Source organism: Heptranchias perlo, chromosome 26 (assembly GCF_035084215.1).
Source record: "Heptranchias perlo isolate sHepPer1 chromosome 26, sHepPer1.hap1, whole genome shotgun sequence".
NCBI lineage: Eukaryota > Metazoa > Chordata > Chondrichthyes > Hexanchiformes > Hexanchidae > Heptranchias > Heptranchias perlo.
The window spans coordinates 29,621,243-29,644,157 of NC_090350.1; the positions used below are offsets into that span (position 1 = coordinate 29,621,243).

Genomic DNA, 22,915 nt, shown 5'->3' on the forward strand with positions numbered 1-22,915 from the left:
AGGACTGTGTTCAAAAATTAATATGAAGTTTGTTTGGCTAGTACCGTACATTTTTGAAATGCCAATGTATGCAAGTTTACAAGTGTGCAAGAAGATGGAACTTTATCTTTGCTGTTCACATCTTGTGCACTCGAGTGGCAGAAATAATTAACAGTTTGATTAACAGGCTGTTGAGAAATAATCTGGTGATTCTTTAAAGACACCTGCCTCCACTTCAAAGAAAGGCCGGAAGCCTGCTGTTCACAGTCTATCTATCTGAATGAGAAAATTGATCATTGCATGCCTGCTGGGAAGGAACTTCTTTGATCTGGGATGTTGAACCCTACCTTTGGAATGGCATAAGTGGTTCTGGTTTCCCTGTATCTTCAGTTCTTTGTTCACTTGCCAGTTCGTATTTTGCAGCAGTGGTAGGGGCTCAATGAGTTAAACTGCCCATATTGTATTCATCAAAGGCTCAGTTAAAAGATTCAGAAATGGATACTAAGATTTTGGATTTATTTGCAGGACAATTTAAAATACTGCAAGTTGAGTACTCTATTGCTGTTTGTTTGCTGCATGATTTTGCTTCTTAGCAATTATAATTCTTGTAAATGAATTCAACTACTACTTTGAGCACAAACAATATAGTCTGACAAGGCAGTGTTTTCTGCCTTTCAGAATAGACACAAACGCATGGTGAGCAACTCCGTGGGTCTCCAGTGTTCAACATGGTGGTAGTTGTTAGCCCTGACCATCTCATACATGATACCTATAAGGTTATTTCAGACCGTAGGTCTCTAATGGAAATGGCCTTTTGCTGTGAAACCAAGAGTATTGGGAGACAGCAAGAATATCAACACTGTTGTTAGCTTTTAAACATTACATACTGTTGTGTGCTGAAATGTAAATACATAAATTCATATTCAAAACTCAAGTCATCAAGGTACTGGATATAACATATCACTGCAAAGACCAAACTTAAATTTATATAGCACTTTTCACATTCTCAGGCCATCCTACAGCATTTTACAACCAATTATTACTTTCGAAGTACAGTCACCATTGTTTTGTAGGCAAGCATGGCAGCCAAATTGCACATAGCAAGATCCTATAAGTTGCAAATGAACCAAATCAATTAATATGTTTTTCTTACAAGAGAAATGTTGGCCAAATACCAGAACTCCCTACACCACTAAAAATAGTACTGCAACGTGGAATCTTTTACATCCACCCGAGAATGGCAGGCAGGACCACAGTCTAATATCTGACCCATAAGACAGCACCTCCCAATGCAGTGCAGTGCTCAAACCTATAACCGTCAAAATTCAGGTGAAACTGCTACCAACTGAGCCAATTTGACATCACAGCTGAACTTAAAAAAATTACATGAAGTGCTTTGAAACGTGATATAGCAACATCATTATCAAAATCATACCCAAAATTATATAATTGAGAAAATGACCCAGGGGTTATCTCCAGGGTGATCCTGAATTAGTGGGTGGATTTGGTAGAGCAGAGTGAGGCCTGATAACACATGATGTGGTCCTGTCAGATCAACTGATCGATGGCTAAACCAGTTGTGCTCCAGATAGGCTCCCAAGTCTGTACTCCTTGGACTTGGGGAAGTGAAGATGGGGGCAATACCATGCCAGGGGAATAACCAGGGTGGGAGAGTAAGAGTTTTGCTTGGGAACAAGGGCATCAAAGGCTGAGGTGAGGGAGTGGTTGAACAAATCGATGGCTGGAGAAGTATCATGGCAAATGGAAGGCTAACGCCTAGGCAGTTGGGAGTTTGAAAAGAACATTAAAACAGTATAGGAAGTGAGTAGGATTAGACTAGTTGGCTCATGGAGAAAAAACAACAGCATCAACTTAATGGGCCAAATGTGGGTATTGGGAACAAAGGCCAAGAAACAATGTATTTCAGTAGCTAACCTCAAAAATAATACTGGTCCTAAATGAATGAAGTTGAGACCACCTTCACATCACCTCCCCCTCTTGCATGATTCCATATGGTGACTTGGGTCCCAATGGAAGTCATCTTCTCCATGTTTAAGACTAGCTGTGGAAATAGCTTCTGATCATAACATCCTCCTGTAGTGGGATCAAAGGCCAAGAAGATATTATAAATCCTTGCCAGGAATTTCTTCAGGCTTCTCCTGATTGCTGTTATTTTGATGGAAACCTCAGATAGACACGTAAATGGAGTTTCCCCCAACGTTACTGCAGGCAATCGGGAAAATGCCCAAGGAAACTTCCAGCAATAGACACTGCTCCTAAATGTGAGATTTTAAAATTCCCTCCTCCACCTGCAATTTTTAAAAAATTGTTAGGTTGAATTTTCACAAATACTCAAAAAAAATGACATTAAGAACTTGTATTTATATAGTAGTTAATTTATTGGAAATAATCAGAACATAATTGAAGCTGACAAACCTAAACAAGATAGTTATACTGCCCTCTGGTGGATAACTTCCTTATCACTCAAGACACCGTAAGAATTTCTCATGGAGGAAGCGATCATAGGGGTAAGATTGGAATAAAGGGAACTTTACTCTGACTGTTATGCTATATCTGACCTGGGAATATTCAATTCAACTGGGCGACAAGAGTGGAAAAAATGTTCCACTCCCCAGAATAGAAATCTTCCACTTTGCAGATACTAAAATTCACCCAGATGTTTAACTCTGGCTCATGCAGTCTTCTAGCTCCTTGCCCAAATAATTTTTCATGGATAGCAAGAGCCACCAGTCCTCACCCAATGCCCACTGGGCAATGATCAAGAATGCCAACCCTGGCCATTTGCCCTGCAGCTTTTCCCCAATCTCACGTTTTCTCCCCCCACCCCCAAATCTCCAAGCACAGGGATGCTAAATCAATTGTAGCACCCTGACTGCCACCAAGTTGGGATGTGCCAACTTCACACTGAGCAGAGATTGAAGCTGGGCCTTCCCTTGTCCATATAGCTAAGTAGTCCATCATGCAATGCATTTATCCACTGAAGCGTGGGGTTGTTTTACCACACCTAACTGCTACCAATTTTGAACAGTAAAAGGAATTATCTATATATGTGATCATAACATTAAAAAAAATTGCAGCCATCTTTCCACAGTATAAAATGAAGCAAAACAATGATGAATTAAAAATACAGTATTGTGATCCTAAAGATGAACCTGCAGTCACAACACCAATCCAGATATAAAAAGTCACAATACATGTTTGAATTTGTCCTGTGATACTGGTTACTGAAATGCTTGATAAGCTAATTTCAGTGAAGTACTTTGGGACAGATTTCTGCCTTCTCCTGTGCTATTTGCCAAATCTAAAAAGAATGAAGATGATCAATATGAATAAATATTACTGAAAAAAAGCTTGACAACAAGACTTTTTCTGTGTGGTCTTAAGTACAGACTCCCATAGCAGGCTGGGTCATTTGATTGGTTGAAAGATTGAGATGCACATGTGTATCTTGCACCCACCTGCATTTATTCTCCACAAATACTTATGTAAAATATTTGTGGGATGTACAAACAAGCTTAATAAGATCACTGGTGTTGATGCAATGGTATGAGGTGAAATAATGTGATGGACCTACTGGAATTGCAACTAAAATTTTAATCAAACATGACTTATCAACTAGATTACCAACAGCAACCAAAGTTTGAGGACTGTGAATTAGATTCCATGTTTAAACTCCAACAAAATACTGTTATCCAGGTCTATAGTTTTTTAAAAAAAATTTAAAAGAGCTGTATTTAAGGTCTGAAGAAGGAAGTTTTTGGTATACTTTACAAATAGCCCAGTTGAGGGGTGTGATGAAAGAGAAAAGAGAACCACTTTAAATTTTGTGCAAAGATAAACTTATTTTATGAATTTTCCTAATGGATAGTAAGTGCACAACACAAAGAAAAAACACTTCTGTAATATTACAGGTTTACAGCAGATTTTCAACTTCACATAACAGCAACATCAGAAACCATTAGACAGTATTCTAAAAGAACTAAATACATTAGGCCGGAAATTGCACGTAAAATAACGGTGGGCCTAACAGCGCTCACTGTTATTAATGGACAAATTGAAGAGCAAGTTCCGGCCACCGCACATGCACAAGCGCGAAAATCTGGAATTTACTCTTCCTGATTCCCTGCTGATCTGACAGCTTCACGTTAAAGCGATATCGCAAGCAGGAATCAACGGACCAACGTAACCAGGCAGGAATCAATGCCTAGCTGGAAACTAACTAATCTCACCAGAAAAAAAGGTAGCCAAGTTATATCAGGTCGAAACTAACTTTCAACAGCATGGTATGCATTAATGACTGCCAAACAACCTCTCTGGCACTGGAAATTAACGTTTAAAATTGCGGAGTCTCATTACTCCTGATTTTAATAGTTTTTGAACATTAAAAGAAATGTTTTAATTAAAAAGTTTAAAATTTTTTTTTTACTTTTTCTTTCTGTCGCTTTTATCTCAGTCTTTTAATCTTACCCTCTCTTTATTTTGCTTTCTCCATCTGATTTTATAGTACATTTACTAATCTTATCTGACAAGTTCTGATTCTTACTCTGCGGTTTGTGAATGAGATTCACTTCCTAGTTCTCACAGCGTGGCTTGCTTCAAGCTGATTGGTGGAGGTGACACAGCGATCCTATCCCCGCTCACATAGCCCGGGAAAGAATGCTACAGTTTTTTGAACTCATATTTGAAGTGGGCTGCCACCAAAAAGACCGCAGTAACTTATTGGGTGACTTCAAATCGAAGGAGCGGTGGGCACTGTTGGTTCGCATTCAGAGCAATTTCTGGGCCAAAATGTCACAGAAGTATATATTTTAATTCACGGTCATTGTTTAAGGAATAGTCAAGGAAAGTCTATTGCAGGATTAGGCTCACTTTTTTTTTCTTTAAAATGTGGAGATTTAAGCACAATAGGAGTTTAATTTTGCTATCCTCGTAGGGAGCTACGTGGCTTCTGTTCTGTTCACGTCCTGATCAGAATGCAATCAGGAACTTGCAAAAGGAATCCTGGGCCAAATTAGCTTCTCTTCTTTAGCACAACCCCCCCCCCCCCCCCGACCTAAATTAGTTTCTTTTGTAACATTAACCCTGAAACACCACACCTTGTTAGGGCAAGATAAAAGCTCCTAGGAGAACAGAGGAAATAACTCAATCGAGCAAGCAGGTATTTCTTCTCCACAGTAGACCATGGCAGCTAAGACACATCCAGACAAATTGATGAGTGATGGGGCTGGTTAGCAGCATCTTGGCTGGATGCTAAGATCAGTGAAAGGTGCTCTGGTCCAATGACCAGGAGCTCAGCCACAAGTAAATAAAGTGGCATGTTTAATTTGAAAAGATTATTATTTTTGATGTATACAAAATAAGACTAGGAGTCCTTACCCTGGAGTACTGCTTCAAGGAATGTATTAAGTTAATGTCATTAATATTCTTTTAACATCACGTTTTCTAGGAAAGGTTTCCATCAAGTTCCGCTCCATTGCAATCGGCCCATTCAGAATTGATCTGTAATATCACTACCGTTGCATGCAGTTCATTACCAACTAACACCAAGAAGAACCTTTGTTCAGATCTGCTTCTTATGGTTCACATAGTGCTGCCAATTCTGAAACCACATCATCGTTCTGGAGTTCCCAATCGTTGTTTCAGTATCAAATACTGTTAAAGTAAAAGACCACCACAGTGAGTGAGTAAAATTACACATACTTAAATAGTTTCATTGTTTATAGGTTTGTAGGAATGAGGACAGGCTATTTCAGACACTCAGCTTATTGATTAGATGCACTCTCCCAGACACACAGCAATTTATTACTTACATTTTTGCGACTAGCAATAGCTTGTTGCAGCCACAAGAGTTCCATAGCAAGGCTACTTCTGTACTTCTGTAGCCCTTCCAGCGTTGTTGGCATCTCTTTCTTTTGTAACTTACACAATGGTTCTGTAAATTCAAAAATCAACACTCCTGAACATCCAGCTTTTCACTAGCTAGTTCTTATAATACTAAATTACAATTCACAAACCAACAATTTTTAGTGTGTTAAAAAGGAAAGCAAATTTGAGAGGAAAAGTTTTGTTCAAAGTACTCCCCCATTTTAAGAAAAAACATGTACTAATTTTTTTTTTAAACCAAGAAAAGTACAGCTGGATCTGTGATAAGACACGTAAGTCAAAATTGTTTTCTAATAGTCCACATCCCAGGGGCAATTAATCAGATTAAATTAATAACACTCTCAAAAAGAAGTGGAAGAGAGGGGAAACATTCTATCCATCTAACTCATCTCTATAGAAACCCATTGTCCCCCATCACAGCATCTAACTTCCCTATGAATGGAATGTTTTTGCCTACATTACCAAACCCAAAAGCCTATTCCAGGTATATGCAACATTGGTGCAAAAACTTAATATTTCAAAACATTTTATGACCAAAAGGGCATTATAAAATTTGTTTTTAAAATTCAAGTTTAGTTTCCCCTTTAACACACCAGTCCTCCCCTCACTGTATCCTGCATTTTACCTGCACTGATGACATTGGATGAAACCTCCAGTACTGTACTATTCCACACTGATGTTACATCAGTAAAGTTCATTGTGTTATCAGAGTCCTTCCTCCCATCACTTGCAGAGGACGCTTTTTCTGTTCCTAAAGGTTGAATCACAGCTTCAATTTTATCTGGTGCCTGATCACGTGAACTGGGAACTGCAATCAGAGTGCTAGGAACTTCCAGGTGCTCAGGCAATGATGGGATATTTTTTGTCGTGGAGTGTGTCCTGGTTTCACAATAATCTTTTTCTGGTTCATCAACCTCAAATAGTGGACAAATTTCATTTTTTTCACCTTCAGGACAAAGTGATTCAGATATTTTCCTTTTAGTTACATTGTTCACACCGTTTATTTTTGCATTCTGTCAAAGAAGAAAACAAATCCAATCAGATCAAATTCCCGGATGAAGATCCGTAGCAAAATAAGCTTGGAAGTTGCTACTTCTTAATGTAACAATCCTTAGAGATCTAGTTTAGGCAGCAAATATGATACATGTTGAAGACATCAAACTCATTTCATATATAGAAGTGACTGCAATGGTCATTGCACATGGGAGTATCAATATTGCTAGCATTCGATAAAAGACTGCTGCTCTACCAAATCTACATTTCTAGGTTCTGGATCCAGCATCAGTTTCTCCCAACTCAACAAATGCACAAAGATTTATTTTATCCATTGCTCTACTATATTGACATTTTTGATGGAAAACTATCAATTTCCACTTCACCTCAGTTTTACAAATGGGTATCCAGTTAATGTATTTGTTACAGCATCCACCCAGCATAACAGATATTAGCCCATCAGATATTAGCCCATCCCTACACAGTTTCACGATGCCTGGAACACCCAGAGTCCCACTCCACTCATCAGAACTGTCTTTGCAATCATAGGCTGTTAACATTCTTAACCGTTGATACTTCTTTCCAGATTCTCCAAGGAAGAGACATTGCTCATATTCAGTCAGAGGTTATGCTGTTTCAAGGGTTTGGGGAGGAATGGTGAACAATGAAAGAATTTGAAGAGAAGTTTGCATGAATTCTGCCCAGAAGAAGTAATGCAAATGTTTTTGATTGGTTCCCAGAAAATTGTTTACTTCAGACAATGGAGTTAAATAATGAAGATACCACACCTACATAAATTAGGAATAATCATGGTTTTCAAATTCTGTATAAAGCAAGAGTTGCTAGAATCATCACTCTTGATTTGCCTTCATAATCAGTCTCTGGAGTAGAAAAAAACATTTAGTTTGACAGTAATGGGGTGAAGTTAGACCGTTTAGCGCCTGTTTTATAGGCGCTACGCGAATACCCAACTCCCGAAAATGGCGAGATGTATGCACATACATCTGATGGGAAGTTGCAGGACGCCATCTTGGTAAAGGGGTTTGTGCACGCACACCTAATGACTGCCGGTAGTATGGAGATTAGGGAGACGATAACGCGAATCAGTGTGCAATGCTGATTTGAAGCAACCAGTGAAATTTTGGAATGTCTACACTCCAGCAAACGCCCTGTCTTAACCTCGCTCAGCGGAACAAGACTTTAACAGCATGAAGGATCCCCCACCAACTATTTAAAGGGATCATGAAGTAGTTACAGGTTAAATGCTGGGTTATTCCTTCTGGCTGCTGGTGCCATTGTATGTGTTTCTGGAAGTTTCCCATACTTAGCTGAAGTTTCAATATTCTATGGAGAGCGGTCTGACTGGTCTTGCAGGACTTTTAGTGGCATTTAAAATATGGTTCAGAAAAAAGTTGCTTCCAGGCATGGGTGGCCTGGTAGGGCTTTCCCCGGGAATTGAAAATGATTGGGAGAATGAAGAGTGGCCATGTAGAGCAGGACAAGCTGCTAGAAGAGGGAGGAGGAGGAGCAGGGCACTCAGGAGGCCATAATCTGCAGAGGGTCTTCAGGGAGCAATTCTCTTACCTCAACTTCAGCGATGGCCAGTGCATCAGACGTCTGCGGTTCACGAAAGAGGTCGTGACTGAAATTTGTCAACTGCTGTAGCCACAACTGCAGCCTCAAAGCAGCGCAAGGACAGCATTGCCTGTGGCTGTCAAGGTGACCGTGGCTCTGGCTCCTTTCAGGCTGCTGCTGGCAATATAAGCAACATCTCGCAGTTTGCAGTGCACTGCAGTATAAGGGAGGTAACAGAGGCTCTCTATGCAATGAGAAACAGATTCATCTCATTCCCTCTTGCCAGAGACATGCAGGAGGAGCGAGCACAAGATTGTGCTTGCATTGCAGGCTTCCCCATGGAGTGAGGTGCCAATGACTGTATGCATACTGCTCATCTGAACTCAGCCACATTCATGAACAGAAAGGGATTCCACTCCCTCAATATGCAGCTGATGTGCGACCACAAGCAGCGCATCATGCAGGTGAGTGCCCACTATTCTGGCAGCACTTATGATTCCTGCGTCCTGCGGCAGTCCTCTGTTCCACCTGTATTTCAACCAGCACGGCAAGTCAAAGGCTGGCTACTGGACAACAAGGGTTATTCCCTCATGAAATGGATCATGACTCTGGTCAGGAACTCTCACACACAGCTGGCCTATTAGAGCCAAGCTGCCACATCATAAAGCACACCATCAGCATCCTCAAACAACGCTTCCGCTGCCTGGACCGCTCTGGAGGAGCTATGCAGTACTCAGCTGAGCAGGTATCAAGATTTGTTGCTGTATGTTGCATGCTGTACAACCTAGTCATTGTGAGGGGACAGCCCTTGCCACCGCCTATCAGGCGAGAACCTGAGCAAGAGGCAGAGGAGAAAGTGCAGCAGGAAGTGGAGAAGAGGAAGGGAGGCTATAACGAAGGGAGGCCCTTTCTACCTAGGCTCTGCGATCAGATTATTAGTGAGCAATACCAGTAACCTCAATGACACCTTATATTTCCTCTTTCACATCACCATCAAATCATCCTCCTTATGATTACACATTTGTTCCTCCCTCAGCTTATCGCAGAAATAAAAACCACCACCAAATGCAAATTCAAATGCACATTTATGGATCAAATTATGAAATTACGCAAACAAAATGAGACTATTCACCCCTGTGCATTCTCTTAGTGCCTGTCTTTCATGTGTCTTTACCTTTCCTAGTGTTCCTACGAGGTGCAACGCCAAAGGCTGGAGCATGGGTGGTGGAAGGCTGTTGACCTTCAATTGAAGAGACTGCAGATGGCCTTGGGGGATGACCTTGAGCAGCTCTGGGCTGAGAGGGCCTGGCTTCAGACTGCACCATCTCAGCTTGGGCTGCAGCAGTCTGGACTGGCAGGCTGACAGGCAACAGCAAGGGCACTGGCGAAGTAGCGTGGGTGGGAGCAGGAATGCAGGTTCGTCTTCTATGGCGCCACTGCCACTCTCCAGGGGCAGCGCCTCAGCAACCTTGGTGATCTGTTGGAGAACAGATTGCTTGACTGTTGTGATGCCCTGGAAGGCCCTTTCAACAGTGGTAACCAGAGCCACAATAGCAGCAGTCTGAGCTTCCGAGGCAACAGCTGAGCTCCCAAAGCAGCAGTTAGACCTCTAATGGAAGATGCTTGTGCTGCAATGGAAGCTGTGACATCAGTCATCAGGCGCTGTATCATGATGGGTTCCACAGGTGTGCTGATGGAGTTGACCACCCGCTCCATGTGGGAAAGGATGGGCTCCAAGCTCTGCGCAAAGCCCTGTGCCAAGTTGAAGCTGGACTCCTGCATGCTTCTTGACATTGTGCGCAGGCTTTCTGGTGCACCAAGCATTTGGTTACGTATGTCCATCAGCCTTCTTCTGTCACCTGGCCCATCGACGTCACTGTCTGAATCCTATGCAGCAAAACTATTGTGCAACTTCGTTCACCGGCGAGCTGGCACCTGCTGTATCCTTTCCCCCTGTCCCCTGCGCATTGGTGCCCAGTGTCTCATCACATGCAGATCCCTCTTCTATCTTAGCCTCTAAAGTACTCACAGTGTCAGTCTCTGAGCTGCTGGCTGCAAGTGAAAGATCAAGTGACGGTGTCTCTTCATTCCTTACTGTCTTCTTCCTCTGCCTTGGAAGGTTCCACTTCTTGGGTATCTTAAATGACAAAGGGACACGGGTTGAGTTGTGGTGAGGGGAGAGGAAAAAGTAAGTGCGTGCGTGCTTACACCATCAGCAACGTGTGAGTCAGAAAAGATTGTGGGATGAGGGAGAAGTGGGAAGAGAGAAGGAGGATTAGGTATGCACAGACTTTCATCATCAATCCCTCCGGCACTGCTAGTGGCCACGGCCTCAGCAATAGCTCTTCCAATGATGGCCAGCAGTGTCTCCTCCATGGGAATTAAGACATGTAGGCACGCTTGTCCTCCTCCTGTTCTTTCTTGCTGCCTCTTGTTATGCACCACCTTCTCCTGCGAGAAAGAGGGAAGTGTGTCAGTCCTGCAAGATGTTTGGGTGATGTGGCTGCCATGGTAGAATAGCCGCCAGCGTGTGTCAACTGTGAGGTGTCGGTCTGAGGCTTGCAGTGGTATGTGCGAGAGTGAGATAAAGCATACAATTTGAACGGTTGAGTACTAATTGAAAGAGATTGTTGGTAGGTGGACGTAGTGCATTGAGCAGTGGATGAAGCAAGTGGTATGATATACCACTTGAAACCTGAACTCGCTCACCTTGACAACTCGTGTTAATTACTGAACTTCTTCCTGCATTGCATCCATGTTCTTGGAGCTATGCTCCTGGCATTTACCTCCTCAGCTACTTCCTCCCATAGCCTCCTGAGCATATGTCTGGAGGGCCTCTTGCCCCCCTGCAGATGCAGGATGCCCCTCCTTCTCTCCACCTCTTGCACCAAGACCTCCAGTGCATTATCATAAAACCTTGGTGCACGCTTTCTTGCATGTTCAGCCATTCCTCGAAGTACCAGTTTTGAAATGACTCCCAACACTTCTTGCAGCCACCATGCACCTCTCCTTTAAGAGTGCCTTTAAAAAGCACGAGCCACTCGCGATATCAGGGCCCCCTGCTGATGCATGCAGCCAATCAACAGCGCAGGTAGGGCTGGTTGCATACAGCAATCATTTAAAATACCAAGCAGCACGAATGTTACGACGCGGGTTCATCATGTACCACGATCGCAGTGCCCGTTTTTGGGGGTTATCCAGTTTAACCCTCAAAAACTTTACCTCAAAAAAGGTTCTAACATTCATCCTCCAGCTGGTTTTGAAAAAATTTGGAGAAACAAACTCAATTACTCACAGCCTGACAAAAGACATACCAAGCTCTTGAATTGAAAACAATGGGACATTCTTCACATTGCACATATACTGCAGCATCCTGGGAATTACAGGCATAGGCATAGTTACCTCTCTTCAGATGACAGCAATAGCTTTAGGAAGGGTGTCAAGTCCATCCCCAGGCTTGAATAAAAATGTTAAAAGATACACAAAAACTCAAGACAATTTCATAGGTAACTTTAAAAAAAAACATATTTCATCAATAACCATGATTAAACGTCTATTAAGTTACAAACCTTATTTTGGTACCAAAGAGGATAAACAGAGCAGTGGGAGGTTTAAAATTATTGTGGTAGGGGGAAGAGCAAGTCAATTTCTTAATATAGATAGTATGTGGGGCAGGGGAGAAAAGGAGTGAAAAGTAGGGGTAGTGGAGTTGGGTCATTCTTCAGGAGTGAAGCAAAAATGGTAGCTTAGCAGTGGCAAGAGAACCAGCAAGTGGGAAATCTAAGGGGGAAAACAGTCAACCAAAAAAGGTGGGAATATTACAAGTAAAATGGAGAACTTGAAGCACGAATCCAAGGCTATGATGTGCTAGCAATTACAAAGGCTTGTAATCCAGACAAGGTTAGGAGCTAAATATATTAGGTTAACATGTTTAAAGAGGCTAGGGAAAATAGGAAAGGAAATAGTAATTTTAATAGAAACAGCATCATGACTGTAGAAGAGGAATTTCAAGGTGTAATCAGCAGATAGAATACACTATAGGGAACAGATTTCAAGAGGGTTCGCTTAGCAAAGATGGCAGATGACTTGAATGAGGTCAATTGGGCATCCCTACAGATGTAAAATGGAATACCTTTAAAAGGATCCTGATGCAGAAGGAAGCTATATATGTCCTTAAGAGTTGAAAAAAAAACAAATTGGTTAACTGGTTATGTGCAAGGATAGATCAGATTCAAGCAAAAATACTTTTACAGACTTAAAAGAAAATTGTTCCCAGGAGAACAGGGATGTCAGCTAAAAAAAACAAAAGCTGCTATTAGAGCAGCCAAAAAGGTCACTGGACAAGACTATAGTGGATAGCTGTGGTAGCACTCGCAAGATCTTTTCTAGCTATGTTAGGAGTCAGAAAGCCATTAAGAAGAGGGGAAAAAATGTGCATTTATATAGCACCTTTCACAACCTCAGGATGTCCCAAAACAAGTTACAGCCAATTAATTACTTTTTAAGTACAGTCATTATTGTAATGCAAGGAATGTAACAGCCAATTTGCGCACAGCCAATCCGACAAACAGCAACGAGATAAATGAGCAGAAAGAGCGTGATGTTGGTTATGGGATAAGTGTTGGCCAGGATAGCGGGAGAAATCACCTGCTCATTTGAAAAGTGCTATGGGATATTTTACACCCAGAGAGTGCAGACAGTGTCCTGATTTAAGGTCTGACGGGAAGGACAGCACCATTCGTGTGCAGCGATCCCTCAGTATTGCACTGAAATACGCGTACACACGCACATGCACAAAAAAAGACAACTAGTCATTTATCTCGTGAGTTTCTGATGTGCACTTATGCCTACATATTTGGCTATACTCAAAAATAATTCATTAGCTAGGATTTGGTATGTCCCAAGTATATGAAAGGTGCCATATAAATGCAAGTTCTTTCTTTACACCACTCTCTCTATTCACTTCTCCTGTTCTCACCCCACCAATCCATGGTCTATCCCTGCTGGTCCAGTAAGAGGCAGGGTAGGAAGTGAGAAAGTTGGAGCAAGAGGAGAAGCAATTATGTTTTAAACAGGCACATTTTCTTCGAGCTTTATAGCACAGAGTTCTGATTTGCTGCTCTTTTTGGAAAATGAAAGTCAAGCTAACCAAGAAATGTGACGCTCGATATGTGGCATGACAGGCCATAGTACCATTAATAGGATTTCTCAGGACACTGCTTACAGCGAGTTGAAGTTGTGATGTTTTAAAACAGAGATGTTATTACATGTAACACAATACATCAACAGCACTGATTTATATTTCCTGAATAAGTCAAATTGTGTACATCGCATGGTATTCTAGGATTTTTAGACTTGTTTTTTGTCAGGGGGGGGGGGGGGGGAAAGAGAGAAAGGGAGGAAAAACTGATTCCCCAATTTGGTCCAAGTTTATTACACGTTCCTTTACTTAAGTACTCAATTTTTATCTCTTTATTAAAAAACATTACACAGAAAAATGTACTAGGCTAAAGGTAGGTGCCTTGCATGTAGTAGCATGGGAAAGGAGATGATCATGTGGTTTAGGAGCACTGGGAGGGTAGTCCTGAGCTGTGGTACTACTGTGGTGGGGCAGGTGAGGAACAGGAAAATAGAATTTGGAAAGGGTTTCTAAGAGATCTCCCCAAAAACACAGGTTCTTTGAAGTTTATGTTTTACATTTCTTCCATATGGCTGCTGGGGTATAGATGTATTGTAAGTTCTACCTAATTCTATGTATGCATTATTTTGCTGTTAAACTGAAGATCTGTGCCCATTTAATGCTACAAAGACTAACTGATATTAAGAAAACACTGAGTGACTTCATTCAAAGGTTAATTGCTATTCAGATTAGGGATTAGGATTAGTTTGTGGAAAGGCTGTGGCTCCGGTATTTTGCATTTTTGGAGAGTTTTTCCTGGACATTGCAAATGACTGCTTTTGTTTCTTAAAAAAAGTTCTTAATAATATTTTGCATTAAACAGCATGACAGACAGCTATTTAGGTGTGCCAAAGATTATTACCAGAATGCTGTGACTCATTGTTCTGATCGATACTTTGATCTAAATGTATGTGCTCCAAAAGGTAGCTTTACCAAGAAATCATATATTATAGTAATAAACACACACACTGCTGTCTAGTAAACATACCTGGTTCCTAAATTTGGGCCTAGGTAACTCCTTGCCATCCCATTCCAACAAGTCCATGTCTCCCTCGATTTCTTTTACAATACTTTCATAGTCTTGATGCAAACTTTGGAACTTTTTTCTCACCAAATAACCTCTAACATAAGCCTACAAAAAGGGGGGGGGGAAGGAAATGGTTAAAAAATAAATGTACATAGCAGAGACAATTACACGTCATGCAGTATTGCTAAAGTAAACAAAACCCCCAGCCACTAAACCGGCTTACAATATGGGTACAAAACTAGGCACTCCGATATTGGGCATTAGCTACCATTCACCAACACCAATTCTATGCAGTGCGCGTCAAAGAAGACAGCAAGACTACCATTGTTTGTTACATTTAAAATAACATTCATCTTTGCTAACTAATATTTCATACCACATCATCCAAGAGAGGTGATTAACTGACATTTTGATATTAATTCAATAAATAGACTATGAAAAATGAGAACACAAAATTTTCACTTTTCAAGCAAGTAGCCTCTAAGCTATTATACACTTTCAAAAAGATGACTCATTGTCAGTGCCCCAATTAAAATATTTTTGTTTAAATGTCAGTATTGACAGCAATCAAGGTAAAAATTTGAAGGACTGTGTGCAATCATGCAGAAGGGCTAAAAGTTAATAGATATACAATGAAATTCAGTTGCAATGATAGATTTGGTTATTCTTCCTTTCAATAGTAACATGCAAACTGTTTGTGCACTGGGACACTGCACTAGTGATTCAGTTCTTATTTTTCAGAAAAACAATGTTAAAAACAGTATTGAATAAAAACATGGAAGTGTCAGCTTAGCTAAGGGATAGCACTCTCACCTCAGTCAGAAGCTTGCGGGTTATAGGTTCAAGCTACACTCCTGGGCTTAAGCACACAAGTCTAGGCTTGATACTTCAGTACTGTTGCATTATCAGAGGTGCAGTCTTGCCCGTTCAAGTGCACATGAAAAATCCCACTATACTTTTTCCAAAGAAGAGGAGGGAATTCGCCCACTGTTCTGGACAACATTCATCCTTCAACCATTACAGGTTAACCAGTCATTCATCGTGTTTAACTAAGTTGATTGAGTTTTTTGATGAGGTAACAGAGAGGGTTGATGAGGGCAATGTGGTTGACATTGTGTATATGGACTTTCAGAAGACATTTGATAAAGTGCCGCAGAATAGGCTTGTCAGAAAAATTGAAGCCCAAGGAATAAAAAGGGGCAGTGGCAGCATGAATACAAAATTGGTTGAGTAATAGGAAACAGAGTAGTGGTGAAGTTATTTTTTGGACTGGAGGGAGGTACAGTGGTGTTGCCCACGGATTGGTACTAGGACCACTGCTTTTTATATTTATATATATGACTTAGATGTACAGGGCACAATTTCAAAATTTGCAGATGACACATAACTTGGAAGTGTAGTAACCAGTGAGGAGGATAGTAATAGACTTCAAGAGGACATAGACAGGCTGGTGGAATGGGCGGACACATGGCAGACGAAATTTATCGCAGAGAAGTGCGAAGTGATACATTTTGGCAGGAAGAATGAGGAGAGGCAATATAAACTAAATGGTACAATTCTAAAGAGGGTGCAGGAACAGAGGGACCTGGGGGTATATGTGCACAAACCTTTGAAGGTGGCAGGACAGTTTGAGAAAGTGGTTAAAAAAACATACAGGATTCTTGGCTTTATAAATAGAGGCATTGAATACAAAAGCAAAGAAGTTATGTTGAACCTTTGTAAAACACTGGTTCGGTCACAACTACAGTATTGTATCCAATTCTGGGCACCGCACTTTAGGAAGGATGAGAGGGCCTTAGAGAGGGTGCAGAAAAGATTTACTAGAATGGTTCCTGGGATAGGGGACTTCAGTTATGTGGATAGATTGGAGAAGCTGGGGTTTTTCTCCTTAGAGCAGAGAAGGTTGAGAGAAGATTTGATAGAAGTGTTCAAAATCATGAAGGGTTTAGATAAAGTAAATGAAGAGAAACAGTTCCCATTAGCAGAAGGATTGAGAACCAGAGGATACAGATTTAAGGTGATTAGCAAAAGAACCAAAGGCGACATGAGGAAAAACTTTTTTACGCAGCAAGTAGTTATGATCTGGAATGCGCTGCCTGAAAGGGTGATGGAAGCAGATTCTATCATGGCTCTCAAAAAGGAATTGGATAAATACTTGAAAGGGAAACATTTGCAGGGCTATGGGAAAAGAGCGGGGGATTGGGACTAACAGGTTTGCTCTTACAAAGATCCAGCACAGGCACAAAGGGCTGAAGGGCCTCCTTCTGTGCCGTAACCATTCTATGATCTCATTGCTATTCATGTGATCTTGCTGTGCACAAGTTAGCTACCAGATTTGCCTACAAAAGAACAGTGACTATACTTCATAAAAGTAATTAATTGACTGTGAAGCACTTTGGAAAATCCAGAGGATATGAAAAGGTGCTATATCAATTCAAGTCTTTTATTAGAAAAAAAAGTACCTTCTATGACTTGCAGTGCAGAATTTCATCGTTCAACTGATTCCAGAGAAGGGAGAGCTAAGCTGTGTTTATTCACACTATAATTGTATCAATGAAAAGCGTATCACTTTACACCAACTCTGCAGTTATACTGTAAATACAGTCTGAATCTGAAGTTTGAAGCTGAGTGGGCACTGAAAGGACTGAGTGGAGGAAGTCTCACTCCATTTTGTTTCAGACAACTCAAGGCTTGACACACAATAGACACTCAATCCTGTTGCAAGTCTCAAGGCCAGCTTTGCCAGCATCTTAATTTCAGCAAGAATCCTACAAGTTGGTGGTGGGATATCGTCCACCAGATGTGCAGAAAGTGTTTTCAACAAATGGTCATTCCAAGCTCCAATCTAGTTCCAATTGCCTTTAATAAACATTCCACAAGCTATGAAATTTAAAACATCAAAAAGGAAATCACTTCAAAATTCATTCTTACACCCAAACAGTCATTGATCCTTATAACAACTAGTATAAATGCATAGACTGTAAAGTGTTCTGGGGTGTCCTATGAGAGGCACAAAATTAATAAAAGTTTGCTCATTTGGTGAGTATCTCTTCTGTTTTCTTCTTTCTTAGGACTGTGGGCTAAGTAACATAGCATAAAACTAAACTTAACTTAGTTATAGCAAGTAGCGTTTTTTTAATGAATCAAGGTCCCTAGTGTAGTTAACATTCTCTAAATTAAGAGTAATTTAAAGGAGTAAACTCCTTAAAGGGAGTAACTAACTAGTTTAATCTAAGGCAAGTCATGGCAGCAGAGCTCGCACCCGTGCTATGCTCCTCCTGCGCTATGTGGGAAGTCATGGACACTACTGGTGTCCCTGGTGACCATGTGTACAGGAAGTGTGTCCAGCTGCAGCTACTGGCTAACCGCATTTCGGAGCTGGAGCTGCGGATGGATTCACTCTGGAGCATCCGCGATGGTGAGATTATCGTGGATAGCATGTTCAGTGAGGTGGTCACACCGCAGGTAAAGATTACGCAAGCAGAAAGGAAACGGCTGACCGCCAGGCAGAGTAAAAGGACCAGGCAGGTAGAGCAGGAGTCCCCGGGGCCATCTCCCTCTCAAACAGATATTCCGCTTTGGATATTGTTGGGGGACATGGCTTATCAGGTGAATGCAGCAAGAGCCAAGACTGTGGCACCACGAGTGACTCAGCTGCACAGGAGGGGAGGAAAAAGAATGGGAGAGCAATAGTGATAGGGCATTCATTGTAAGGGAAACAGATAGGCGTTTCTGCGGCCGCAGACGTGACTCCATGATGGCATGTTGCCTCCCTGGTGCTACGGTCAAGGGTGTCACGGAGCGGCTGCAGGACATTCTGAAGGGGGAGGGTGAACAGCCAGAGGTCGTGGTCCACATCGGTACCAACGACATCGGTTATAAAAAAAAGGGATAAGGTCCTGCAAGCAGAATATAGGGAGTTAGGAAATAAATTAAAAAGCAGGACCTCTAAGGTGGTAATCTCAGGATTACTCCCAGTGCCACGTGCTAGCGAGAGCAGAAATAGGAGAATAGACCAGATGAATGCGTGGCTTGAGAGATGGTGTCGGAGGGAGGGGTTTAAATTCCTGAGGCATTGGGACCGATTCTGGGAAAGGCAGGACCTGTAGAAGCTGGACGGGTTGCACCCAAGCAGAACCGGGACCAATATCCTCGCGGGGGCATTTGCTATTTCTGTTGGGGAGGGTTTAAACTAGTATGGCAGGGGGATGGGAACCAAAGGGCAGGTACAGATAGGACATATTCAGACCAGGAAACGGGAAGTAGAAAAGCAGTTAGTGACGTAGTTAGCGACTCAAAGGTAAAAAGAAAGCAAAGGTTAAATAGTGTTCAGCACAGAAATTTGACGGGGTTAAAGGTTATATACTTCAATGCAAGGAGTATTACAAACAAAGCAGATGAGCTAAGGGCACAGATAGACACATGGCAGCATGATATCATTGCTATAACGGAGCCTGGCTTAAAGAGGGGGATAATTGGCAGCTCAATATCCCTGGATAAAGAGTTTTTAGGCAGAATAGAGTGGGTGATAAAAAAAAGGAGGGGGGGGTAGCATTATTGGTTAAAGAATCAATTACAGTTGTGAGAAGGGATGATATGCTAAATGGATCTTCAATCGAGGCCATATGGGTTGAGCTAAGAAATAAAAAAAGGGGCAGTCACACTACTAGGAGTGTACTATAGACCCCCCCCAATAGCGAAAGGGAGATAGAAGAACAAATATGTAGGCAAATTTCTGAGTGCAAAAATAAGAGGGCAATAATAGTAGGGGACTTCAACTACCCTAACATCAATTGGGATTCAAACAGTGTGAGGGGGACAGAGGGCGCAAAATTCTTGATCGGTGTCCAGGAGAAATTTTTAGCCAGTACGTGACAAGCCCAACAAGAGGGGATGCAATTCTAGATTTAGTCCTGGGAAATGAAGATGGGAAAGTGGGTGAAGTGACAGTAGGTGACCATATTGGGGATAGTGACCACAATTCAGTTAGTTTTAGCATTATTATGGAAAAGGACAGAGTTAAATCAGGAGTAAACATTTTAAATTGGGGGAAGGCAAATTTTACAGAACTAAGAGGTGATTTGGCAGAAGTGGACTGGACACAACTACTTGAGAAGAAATCAGTGGCAAGCCAGTGGGAGGCACTAAAAAGTGAAATTCTTCGAGTACAATTCAGACACGTCCCCTCAAAGAAAAAGGGTGGCACTGCCAAATCTAGAACCCCTGGTTGTTTAGAAGTATACGGGGCAAGATAAAGCAGAAAAAGAAAGCTTATGACTGTCACAGAAAACTAAATACTGCAGAAAGCCTAGAGAAGTATAGAAAGTACAGGGGTGACGTAAAAAAGGAAATAAGGAAAGCAAAGAGAGGGCATGAAAAAATATTAGCTAGTAAGATTAAAGAAAACCCAAAGATGTTTTATCAGTACATTAAGAACAAGAGGATAGCTAAGGAACAGGTGGGACCTATCAGAATTGATAAGGGTAACTTGTGTGTAGAAGCAGAGGATGTGGGTAGGGTTTTAAATTAATATTTTGTCTCCGTATTCACAAAGGAAAGGGATGATCCGGACATAGTAGTTAAACGGGAGAGGTGTGAAATATTGGATAAGGTAAACATAATTAGAGAGGAAGTAGTAGAGGGACTGGAATCCTTGAAAGTTGATAAGTCACAGGGCCGGATGGATTGTTTCCTAGGCTATTGAAGGAAGCCAGGGAGGAAATAGCAGATGCTCTGAGGATCATTTTCCAATCCTCACTAGATACACGGGAGGTACCGGAGGACTGGAAGACTGCAAACGTAGAACCATTGTTTAAAAAGGGTACGAGGGAAAGGCCAAACAATTATAGGCCGGTCAGTCTTACCTTGGTGGTGGACAGACTATTAGAATCTATACTGAGAGATAGGATAAACTGTCACTTGGAAAGGCACGGTTTAATTAGGGAAGGTCATGCCTTACAAATCTGATTGAATTCTTTGAGGAAGTGACAAGGAGGATTGATGAGGGTAGTGCAGTGGATGTTGTCTACATGGATTTTAGTAAGGCATTTGACAAGGTCCCACGTGGCAGACTAATCAGAAAGGTAAAAGCCCATGGGATACAGGGAAATGTGGCGAATTGGATCCAAATTGGCTCAGTAACAGGAAACAAAGAGTAAAAGTCGATGGATGTCTTTGTGAATGGAAATCCGTTTCCAGTGGTGTGTCACAGGGTTTAGTGTTGAATCCCTTGCTGTTTGTGGTATATATTAATGATTTGGACTTGAATGTAGAGGGCATGATTGGCAATTTAAAACAGAAATAGACAGTTTCCTAGAAGTAAAGGGAATTAGGGGTTACGGGGAGCAGGCAGGAAATTGGACATGAAGCTGAGTTCGGATCAGTCAAGGCCCTGTGGGTGGCGGAGCGGGCCCAGGGGCAGAGTGGCCGGGTCCTGCTCCTACGTCTTGTGTTCTTTAGATTTGAGGTTAGGATCAGATCAGCCATGATCTTATTGAATGGCGGAGCAGGCTTGAGGGGCTGATTGGCCTACTCCTGCTCCTATTTCTTATGTTCTTATGTAGTTGATAGTGAAGAGGATAGCTGTAGACTCCAAGAAGATATCAATGGGTTGGTGGAGTGGGCGGAAAAGTGGCAAATGGAGTTCAACCCAGAGAAGTGTGAGGTAATGCACTTATGGAGGGCATACAGTAAAAGGGAATACGCAGTAAACAGGAATATATTGAGAGGGGTAGAGGAAGTGGGAGACCTTGGAGTGCAGGGATGTAATGATGGAACTGTATAAAACACTGGTTAAGGCCACAGCTGGAGTATTGTGCGCAGTTCTGGTCACCACATTACAGGAAGGACGTAATTGCTCTGGAGAGAGTGCAGAGAAGATTTACAAGAATGTTGCCAGGGCTTGAAAATTACAGCTACAAGGAGAGATTGGATAGGCTGGGGTTGTTTTCATTGGAGCAGAGGAGACTGAGGGGAGACTTGATTGAGGTGTACAAAATTATGAGGGGCCTAGATAGAGTAGACTGGAAGTACCTATTTCCCCTAGCAGAGAGTTCAAGAACTAGAGGACATAAATTTAAGCTGATTGGCAGAAGGATTAGAGGGGACATGGGGAAAAACTTTTTTTTAACCCAGAGGGTGGTGGGTGTATGGAATTTGCTGCCCAAATTGGTGGTAGAGGCAGGGACCTGCACCTAAAGTGCTGTAAGCTGCAGGGCTACAGACCGGGTGCTGAAAGGTGGGATTAGAATGGGCACCTGGTTGTTCTTTGAGCCGGCGCAGACAGAATGGGCCAAATGGCCCCCTTCTGTGCTGTCTTTTCTATGGTTCTATTGTTTATAAATGGTTTTGAAAGCAGGACATAAATTATAAATAAAAACAGAAAATGCTGGAAATACTCAGCCAGTCAGGCAGCAACTGTGGATAAAGAAAGTTACCATTTCAGGTCAATGACGTTTCGTCAGAACTGGGTCATCAACCTGAAACATTTCTTTCATCACAGATGCCTGATTTGCTGAGTATTTCCAGCATTTTCTGTTTCTATTTCAGATCTCCAGCATCAGCAGTATTTTGCTTTTGACTTAAATAATGAAGCTGACTCACCACTATAACCCGTGATTATTAAAACAAATTCCACTGTATATAATTACTAATCCAAAAACATTCCAATAAGAGACACACGTTACTTCAGCTCTCATGCAGTGAAGGGCTTAGTAATCTTTTTAAACCAGTACCTAGATGCTATCAAAACAAAACCAACTGCTCCAACAGGAAAGATCGTAGACAGGTCTGTGTTTCAATAACTTAATTGCAACAAACTCATTATACTTTCGATTATAACTAAACAAGGTTTATAATCAACACAAGATCCAGGTTTCCCTGTTAATGCTTTGAATTTTCTTTCACTCAATTCACTGTTGAGTTACTAGCATGGTTACAAACTGTAAAAAAAAAACTTTTAATATGTATTGTTCAACTTCAGGCGCATTTTCTTGTGTTAAAGTTGTGATTTGCTTTCTACATTCAAAAACTATATTTAAAAAAAATATGCCAGCGAGTGGTTGAGAACCGCTAACCTGCGAGATACACAGTTTCCTCAGATAGTCTTCCGCCGCCATTTTGAAATGAAACGGCATCTTCCGCGGAAGTGACGCTATTTTTAAATACGACCAACTGCCTCCGAACAACAGAGATTATTGACAAGCGCTTTAACCAATCACAAGCCCAACGCCGACCAATGACGACATTGCGGAGGCGGG

The 22,915-nt window shown here is 41.7% G+C and overlaps 1 protein-coding gene across 3 annotated transcripts; it reads right to left on the reverse strand.

Annotated features, from left to right (window-relative positions):
* Window positions 1-2,354: 2,354 nt before the first annotated feature.
* On the reverse strand, window positions 2,355-22,798 carry iqcc (IQ motif containing C). 3 transcript variants are annotated; one of them, XM_068006658.1, is made up of 6 exons: window positions 22,733-22,798; window positions 14,619-14,762; window positions 10,481-10,588; window positions 6,509-6,896; window positions 5,811-5,932; window positions 2,355-5,652 (listed from the first exon to the last, which is right to left on the reverse strand). In XM_068006658.1, the coding sequence occupies exons 1-6, from the start codon at window positions 22,790-22,792 to the stop codon at window positions 5,611-5,613; spliced, it is 864 nt and encodes a 287-aa protein (XP_067862759.1). In that variant the 5' UTR covers window positions 22,793-22,798; the 3' UTR covers window positions 2,355-5,610. The 3 variants fall into 3 exon arrangements, with proteins under 3 accessions (XP_067862759.1, XP_067862762.1, XP_067862760.1); XM_068006661.1 differs by lacking the exon at window positions 22,733-22,798 and adding an exon at window positions 17,120-17,331; XM_068006659.1 differs by lacking the exon at window positions 10,481-10,588.
* Between the last annotated feature and the right edge of the window lie 117 nt (window positions 22,799-22,915).

Bases quoted from the DNA above. Each gene is read 5' to 3' on its own strand.
- iqcc (XM_068006658.1), bottom strand. From the start codon at position 22,792: ATGCCGTTTCATTTCAAAATGGCGGCGGAAGACTATCTGAGGAAACTG. The intron at 14,763-22,732 runs GTTAGCGGTTCT...CCCTTTTTGTAG, and splicing joins GGAAACTGTGTATCTCGCAG to GCTTATGTTAGAGGTTATTT. The intron at 5,933-6,508 runs GTAAAATGCAGG...TTGAATTTACAG, and splicing joins ATCCAATGTCATCAGTGCAG to AACCATTGTGTAAGTTACAA.